Source organism: Poecilia latipinna, unplaced genomic scaffold, assembly GCF_001443285.1.
Source record: "Poecilia latipinna isolate Pla-1442-1.1 unplaced genomic scaffold, P_latipinna-1.0 Scaffold868, whole genome shotgun sequence".
In the NCBI taxonomy this organism is placed as follows: domain Eukaryota; kingdom Metazoa; phylum Chordata; class Actinopteri; order Cyprinodontiformes; family Poeciliidae; genus Poecilia; species Poecilia latipinna.
Window position 1 is genome coordinate 122,717 of NW_015113484.1, and position 8,536 is coordinate 131,252.

The 8,536-nt window shown below is 39.9% G+C and overlaps 1 protein-coding gene across 1 annotated transcript; it reads right to left on the bottom strand.

The window, feature by feature from the left end:
• Positions 1-1,280: 1,280 nt before the first annotated feature.
• prep (prolyl endopeptidase) lies at positions 1,281-8,015 on the bottom strand. The gene is made up of 14 exons (XM_015048214.1): positions 7,813-8,015; positions 7,465-7,539; positions 6,734-6,867; positions 6,515-6,645; positions 6,169-6,378; positions 5,869-5,990; positions 5,652-5,757; positions 5,211-5,402; positions 4,758-4,955; positions 4,014-4,117; positions 3,672-3,903; positions 3,454-3,585; positions 3,217-3,373; positions 1,281-2,213 (listed from the first exon to the last, which is right to left on the bottom strand). The coding sequence occupies exons 1-14, from the start codon at positions 7,852-7,854 to the stop codon at positions 1,919-1,921; spliced, it is 2,130 nt and encodes a 709-aa protein (XP_014903700.1). The 5' UTR covers positions 7,855-8,015; the 3' UTR covers positions 1,281-1,918.
• Positions 8,016-8,536: the final 521 nt, after the last annotated feature.

Sequence of the window (8,536 nt, forward strand, 5' to 3'; positions counted from 1 at the left end):
GACTATTCTATAAGCACATAAACTAGGAGGGAATAAAAAGGTTTCTCCAAACCTTGCCTGATGAATAATTTCATCCAAGAATATATATGAAATTTATTCAAGACCGTGTGTGTCAATTTGTCCCTCTGTTAATGGAGCAGCCTTTAACAGAGGGTTATAAATCACAGTGTTTTAACCCTTTATCTTGTTCAACTGTAATTTTATTTATTACCTTCAACCACATTGCTGTAATTATACCTACAGATAATTCAGTTTTAACCCAAGACTTCAGTGGTCAATGGGAAGTGGAGAGAGATAATCTCCTTCCATTGAGTTGAAATTTGGCCATGTTTAAAGCAGATTGTATGTGTTCCAAATCTGAAAATGTTTCTGCTTTGTAATAAGTTGTACATCCTGTTTGCAGGGCTGTTTTTCAACCAGTGAATCACCAAATCATAATAATAAAAAAATAAAAGTAATCATTCTGTAAATATGAAAACTTCCAATTTATCCATAATTTATTGTGAAATGAGCTTCCCTCGTTCAGATCTGTGTGCAAAAACAAATTAGAGGATGTGTCGGTTTCGTAAGAAATCTAAAAAATAAGTCTCTTTGCTTTGCCAAGCATTTTTTTTTCCACCTACATGAAAGTAGGACAAGAGTTGTCCCGAACATTAGCCATGTATGATCAGTAATCCATGGAGGACCCCATGTCGGACCACCCTCATTTACTGCTCCTCCTACACGTGTTGGGTTAGTTTAAGGATGACTGATGCCCCCTGCTGGCGGGATACACGCTCACCGATACAACAGGCTGCTCAACCAAGAAAACATTGTAAATATGAGAAAAAGAGAATGGACGAGATTTGTTTACTAATAATTTTAGATAAATTCTTATATCTTTGCCAGCTCAGATTTAGCCGCCTGTTGTAGCACATTCTGTAGAAAATCGCAGAAAATGTATTTCAGTTAACTGAATTCAGTGAGTCATGTTTTTAAAGAGATTGTGTCGGACAATTGTGGCTCGGCTAGTTTTTTCCAGACATATTAAATAATGCATTACACTAATAAAAAGGGATTTTTATTTTACTGCTGATAAGCATGTACAATTTTTGCACTCCCTTCCTAGTCGGTCAGGCTTCCTTTCATGAATTACTTCTTTAATAACAGGCTAGAGTTTCTCAAAGATGCAGTTTCTCCTGTTGGCTGCGAACACTTTTTCCTTCCACTTAACTTCCCTTTAACATTTTTGCCGCAGGGTGTCGACGCCATGCGTTTTCTACAGGATAAGTGAATCTGAATCAGTCTTTAAAAAGTTTATTGTAGTTCTGGCATTGTGTTTCGTTCCCTTTAACAGGGTAAACAATCAGCACAAGTCAAGAGGTAGAAAACTTTCATTTGCAAAAAAAAAAAAAAAAAAGGTTAACTGACCTTTTTACATGCACACACACGCTATCAATGCAAAATGTTATGTTTGCAAATTTCCGCAAAAAAACATCAGTACTTGCAGTACACTCATATACACAACACTACAGAACAGTGACATCATTCAACACTCAATGGGCTCCATTCTGTGCACAAAGAAGAATTAAATAATATGCATCAGCTATGGAGCTCCTGGAGGATGGACAAACAAACCTTAAATAAACATCTGACCTCAAGACTGAAATGGCTGATTTAAAATTCCTGGGCACACAGACAGCAAAGAACCACGAATGTGGCCCACGATGTAGCAAGTATGCGAGCTGCTTCATGTGTGTGGTTTGTGCTGCTGAAACACTGACAGGTTTAATATTAAGGAAAAATAACGGAGCTCGGGTAAACAGCTTGGATTCATTAAACATCTCGTCTAAGTGTTAAAAAGATCATGTCGATAGTCGGTACAAACAGTCCTCTGAATCTGAGTAAAGGGAAGCAAGCCAAACACTCGGGGCTGATGTTATATGACCCAGGACAGGTTGAGACAGCGGGCGATGAAGGCGTACGTGTCGGCCACTTCCTGGATGACTTTGCTGGTGGGCTTCCCGGCTCCGTGGCCCGACTTTGTGTCCACGAGGATGAACAGGGGATTTGTCTGCTTGGCGCTGCGACCCACGATGTGCTGAAGGGTGGCGATGTATTTGAGCGAGTGGAGGGGCACCACCCGGTCGTCGTGGTCTCCCGTCAGCAGCAGCACCGCTGGGTACTGGACCCCATTGCCCTCTGGGACGTGGATGTTGTGCAGCGGCGAGTATCTGGAGAAATTACAAAAAATTAAAAAGAACTACATGCAGTGCAGCTAACAGATATTTAGACAGTAAAGAATATCACTGCTGCGCAAAGGTATAGTCAAAACTATTGAGACCAAACATATCAGTAGGGCTGAAATGGTTTAATCGGATTAATCGGTTATTGAAATAATCGTCAACTGAGTAGGCGATTAATTGTTCGCTGACTTAAAGTCCTGCTAAAATAACATATTTAGAGCAGCAATTAATCCAAAACAGTACAAAAACACTCTGTAAAAAGAAAAAAAAAAATCGTATGAAGCACCTTTTGATATCAAAATATAAATCAGAACTATAATGAACAGACTAGTCCTAAACTTTTATTGAGGTTAAGTCAAGCAGAAAGTGGCCGAGCTTTTCACACGTTGACGGTAGAAATACTTATTTTTGCTGCAGATGCATCCTTTGTTACAAATGATCAGATTAAGGAAGGCTGCGTTACTCCATTCTTTGCATCTTCTACTGTATTTCTAAAGTATTTCTAAATAAATAAATAAAAAATCCGTGGAATGTGTCAATTTTATCCCCCGATTAATTGTCAGCATAATCAACAGACAAACCCATCACAGAAACAATCATTATTTGTAGCACCACATATCAGTTTAAAATATAAGTAGAACTATTTTAATCGCCCAAGTGGAGACTCTTAATGTAGTTTCTTAACGTAGTGGATTCAGTGGTATGTTTTTTTTTCTTTTTTTTTTGTACTTTCTATTGTTATTGTTTAAAAGTTAAATAACAAAATGTGGTAAAGATCAGATCAGTTAGACTTTCAAACCAGAGTGTGTATTTTTATTTTATTTCTTTTTTACCGAGACAGCTTAAAGGAGTTCAGAAGCAAAAGAGAAACCTGAGTGTAGCGCTTTTAATCTGAAGGGCCTGGTTCAAACAGGACAGACATGTTTCCTTCCCTCTGAAAAGGTTAAAAACACAAGAGGACAGATGGACAACACTGCCCAGGAGGTCTTACTTAACGAGCCACTCGAACTGCTCTTTGTCCTCTGCACAGCCAAAGTCTGTGGTCCAGGCGTGGCCGATGGTGAACTTGTGGAACTTCATCATGTCCATGACGCCCACCTGAGCCACGGCACAGCCAAACAGCTCAGGCCGCTGGTTCACACAGGCCGCTGAGGGACAAGGTGTTCTGTTAACGACGCTCTCAGATGGAAACATGAACCAAAACTCATCCGGTCTCTAGGATACGTACCAACGAGTAAACCCCCGTTAGAACCTCCATTTATAGTCAGCTTGGACGGCGACGTGTAACCCTCCTTGATGAGATATTCAGCTGCGCACTGGAAGTCTGTGAAGCAGTTCTGCTTGTTCGCGAGCATTCCAGCTGAAGAAGACCAAATGTGTCACCGTGATGTTAAACATCAACCCAAACGCATGTTTTATAAGCTGCCGGGGCCTTGAGCTGCCTACCTTTGTGCCAGGTCTCCCCGTACTCGCCCCCACCTCTGATGTTAGCCACGGCCAGAACGCCTCCTAGATGTCTGACGAAGATGAGTCGGGAGACGCTGTAACTCGGCGTGATGGAGATGTTGAAGCCTCCGTAGCCGTACAAGAAACCTGGATGGGATCCGTCCAGTTTGATGCCTTTCTTGTGAACGATAAACATCGGTATCTGCGTGCCGTCCTTGGAGGGATAGAAGATCTAACGGAAATAGACAACGGCTTAATCACGAAATGGTTTAGCAGAAAAAAAAAAAAATAATAATAAATATTTAAAATATATACAAAATATGAAGTTTATCTTCTTGTTACCTGAGTTGTTTGGTAGTCCGCAGGGTTGAAACCTTTGACGGTGACCTCTCTGAAGACATGAGGCTGCAGTGGTTCCTTAGTTAGGTCACAATGGTAAATGATAGCTGGGGAAAGGAGGAAAACAAAAACATTTAGTGATTTTCAAAATCACTTGGAAAGCAAGTGGGACGGTTATTTCCCTGTGTGGTTTAAAGTATGAAGTAATTTCTTTTAAATAGGTCTAAATTAGCTTTTTGAAACAAGAAAAAAACCAAAAGACAAACCAGTTTCTAATTTTAAATGTACGTTTTGCTCTTTCTCTTCATGTTTTTGTATCTTAGTACTGAACCATAAAGTAAATGTCTTAAAGACAGGATTAATAAGCACGTTATTATTATAACAGGTTTTAAGATAAATTGAAATTCCTGTGCTTTTTGGCAACACGTTCACCTTAATCGCATCACTAATGTCCACTGTCAACTATAAAACAAACTAAAAAAAACAAACTATTTTTAAGGAGTAATTTTTAAGAGCTTTAATTAATCAAAAACACCAAATATTTTTTTTTTTAAAATTCAACAGCACAGCCCTTCATTGTTTATATATATATATAAAAAAAATGGCTGACTGATCAGCAAGTTCATCTGGGAACTTTTGCTTCATCTCAATATACACAAACAAGCAGCTCTGTTAATATTTAGCCTACTGGCCTGTAAAAAGCACACGCTGTATTCATTAATAATGCAACATCACAGCGTCTTCTACCTGGTGATAAAAAAGAGGTGAAATAGTAGAAGATCTCCGAATCTCTCTTCCGTCCCGTAAAGCCCACGATCGAGCCGACGTCGAGAGGGAAGGTTCTCAGCTCCTCCCCTGAGCTCAGACGGTACATCTTCAACACATTCTTCACATCGTGGAGGAAACATACAAACAGGTAGCTGGAGTAGGTGCAGGTAGCGAACACTGGAGGGAAGACGCGGGAAAATTAACAGAGAGCGAGGGCTTTAAAATCAGGTTAACATTACGGGAGCTCTGTAAAAGTTTGCACACCACTTGCGGTTGCATTTGTCACATAATTAGTAAATAAGGTTCACCTGTTTTACGTTTGATCTCAGCTTTAAGAACCAGTAAAGCCACAAGAAGTTCAGAGTCAAAGGAAACTCAGTGTATTAAATATGTGGTTGTGATGAGAGAGATGAAGTTTTTCCAAAAGCTCACCGATGACATCTTTGTCATGTTGAGGGATGAGCTCCTTCCAGTTTCCCTGATCCGGAGAGGCGAAGTCGATGTTGATGAGTCTGTAACGCGGGGCGTCCAAGTTGGTCTTAAAACTAAACGAGGTTCCCTCGTTGGTCACGTATTCGTACTCCGCGTCAAAGTTGTCAATCAGCTTTATCCAGGGTAAAAGTCCTAAACACACAAGGTTGTGCAAAATTAAATGAAACAAAACTAATAAAAAAAAGTCTGTATTATAGCAAATTAAAATTGTGCAAAAAAAGTTCTAATTTCAGATTTAGTTACCATTTAAATATATAAGAATAGCTGTTTGAAAAGGCCGAGTTATAAGCAACTTTTTGAAGGAAAAAAAAACAACATTCTCAGGTAATTTCAAATAGCACAGAATAAAATGCTATGAATGACAAATAGAAAAAGGAATACCTGTAATGCCCTGAGGAGTTGTCTGCAGGTCGCAATACCACAGTCTGTTGACAGGATCGCAACCTTCTCTGATTGACAGCAGCACATAGCGCCCATCATCTGATACCTGCAATTATTCTCCTGTCACTAGCCGCTACCTCAAACATCAATTTGCATATGTAGTCTATTTATTTCATTCATTTGTTTTTTTATTTTTTCAAAGAACCATGAGGCCCACCTCAGCGCCGCACATCCATTTAGGGTGGTCAGGAAACTCGGCACACAGCACGTCCTCAGACTGTGGAGTCCCCAGAATGTGATAGTAAAGCTTCTGATGAAGATTCGTGGAGGTCTCGGTACCTGCGAGGTGCAACACAGTAAGTTCAATAAAGCAACCAAAATAAAAAAAACAACCTTGGTTATTAAAAACAACAATAGGGCAAAATTTCCTTACCATAGTCTCAGTTAAAGTCTAATTTCTGAACCATCTGTAACGGATATTTATATTCACACCAGATATGGAAATCTTATATCTTACCATCACTTTTGCCCTCCTGATCCGGGTACGAATTGTAAAAAAGCCCCTTCCCATCATGAGTCCAGGACATGCAGCTAAACTTGACTCGCTCCAGGCGGTCCTCCAGAGGTTCGGCGCCCTCAACCCGCAAGAAGTGGATCTCCACCCAGTCCGACCCGCTAGCGCTGGTGCCGTAGGCCAGGTACTCTCCGTCCTCAGAAAATGCGTAACCTCGATAATGTCAGAGTAGAACACAGAGAACTTAAACATCTGCTTTTATTTTTATCAAAAAAATGAGCCGTTGCTATTGAAGGACGCAGGATTATTAACTTGTCTGAAAAATCGTAAGGTATAATTGATGGAATACCTCGAAGAGCAACAGTTCCGTCATCGGAAAACGTGTTTGGGTCTAAGAACACTGTGGGGTCAGCATCTAAACTCTCCTGGACATACATCACGCTCTGGTTCTGGAGGCCTGTGTTGTAAAAGTGAAAATACCTAAAAAAAAAAAAACATGGACAAAAAAGATAAAATTGGGAACTGTCACCTCAGAGTGAATATCGAAACAGACTGCTGAGTGCCTCACCTGCTTCCCCTCTTAAACGGACAACTGTACTTTGGATAGTCGTACAGCTCCGTCATGCGCTCCTTGAAGAGATCCCGCACTTCACACTGTTCTAAAAATGGCAACGTCAGCTGGTTCTGAGCGTTGACGAAGGCCTGGTGGGAGAGAAAAGGTTTCACACACTCATGATTTATTGAGATGCCACTTATTTACTTTAGCAGATAAAAAAAAAACATATAGAAGAGCCAGACCTTTCTAATTAAATCAGAGAGCCACACATTTTATTTTACTTTTGTGAACTATGGATGCTTCAATCTCTAAGCAGGTAAGACAAATTTACCGAAATGTGTCAACTTCACTGATGACCAGATCCCACTTAAACAACATTCTTTATCATTGTATAATGTCTTTTTATGAAGAGGTAATCGCAGCAAGGTAACTGACTTGTGCATGCTAGCAAAACAAAATGTGTTCTGCATGAAAATCGAAATGAATGAGTATGGCGCAAAGTTGGCTGTTTGTTCTGATAAATATTGATTCACTTCTAACATGTAGGCTGAAGCTTTTCTTCATAGTGTGAGATTACACTTAAGACATTTTTGGAAGATTAAGGAACAATAAACAGAATGATCAGAATGTCGTTTTTGAAATGTTGCCAACACTGTAATGTGTGAACGTATCTACTATTTTTTCCTCATAGCACTTCCTGTGTCTGTGACAGACTCGTGGCACGAGGACCAATGAGGATTTACCTGTGTCTTCTCACTGTCTGGATCCTCCAGCCAGCTGTACGGATCTGGCACTTTGCAACCATGATAGTCATCCACCTAAATAATAATAATAGCAAAAACTCACTTAATAGGCAATATAAATGCCAGGCCGGCACATCATGGTGATAATTAACCCAACATATTATCTTGCCATGTGTAAGTTGTTTACTTTAGGAATCACATATTTAAATTATCAGCTCTGACAGCCTGGTTTCTATCACCTGGCTAAGCTAACTAGCATGCTAACAAAGCAAACGCTCGTTGAAATGAATGAACCCCACAGAGATTTAGCAAGCCAGGCTAATCAGTTAGCGAGTCCCCTTTACTCACAACAGCCTCGTCGCGGTAAGCCTGGGGATACTGAAAAGCCATTTTGGAGGTCAGTTTTCGAGAATGACGCAGTGACTGTAACAGAGGCTTTGAAATGACTTTGAGGAGCCTGTGAATCAACTTGAACCGAAGAAGCTTTTGTCAGAGATGCTCCCCGTTCACACACAGTCAACGAGCTCCTTGGTTGGTTGCTGTCCTGTCATATGAAATTTGAGGTCGCCCTCTAGCGACGGAAAGCAGTAACACAACTTCAGAAATAACTAGGTTGACCCTCTTTTTAAAGAAATGTACAGTTGATGTAAAATTGAATCTTCTATTTTACTCGTTTTTTTTCTTCAGTTACGCATTACATTACTGTAATCTCACTTTTTCGGTGCACAAAGATCAGATTTCAAGTCCTGTCATCTGCAGAAATACTCAGATGACTGTAATTGTGTGTGAAGAAGCAGCGTTCAGGGAAATGATAGAATACTTTTCATAATCGTGCACTTTCATATCGTAACTAACATACAAAAGACAACAAACAATGATGGATGACATAAGTTATTAACTAACAATAATTGTAAGAAGAATTACTGAACCAGATAGTGACTCAGTTAATCATGGAAATTACTTCTCAGCAGACAAGTTCAAGCATCTTGCTGCCTAATTAATGGTCAGGGATGGTAGGATGAAGCAGAACATGGTTGGAATTTTAATAAACATTGTAGATCTTTTCAAGAAA

What these genes read in the sequence shown, in the direction of transcription:
- prep (XM_015048214.1), bottom strand. Translation starts at nt 7,854, where the DNA reads ATGGCTTTTCAGTATCCCCAGGCTTACCGCGACGAGGCTGTT. An exon ending in CTTACCGCGACGAGGCTGTT is followed by an intron (nt 7,540 to 7,812) that starts GTGAGTAAAGGG and finishes ATTATTATTTAG; the next exon opens with GTGGATGACTATCATGGTTG. An exon ending in TAACGGGGGTTTACTCGTTG is followed by an intron (nt 3,374 to 3,453) that starts GTACGTATCCTA and finishes CTTGTCCCTCAG; the next exon opens with CGGCCTGTGTGAACCAGCGG.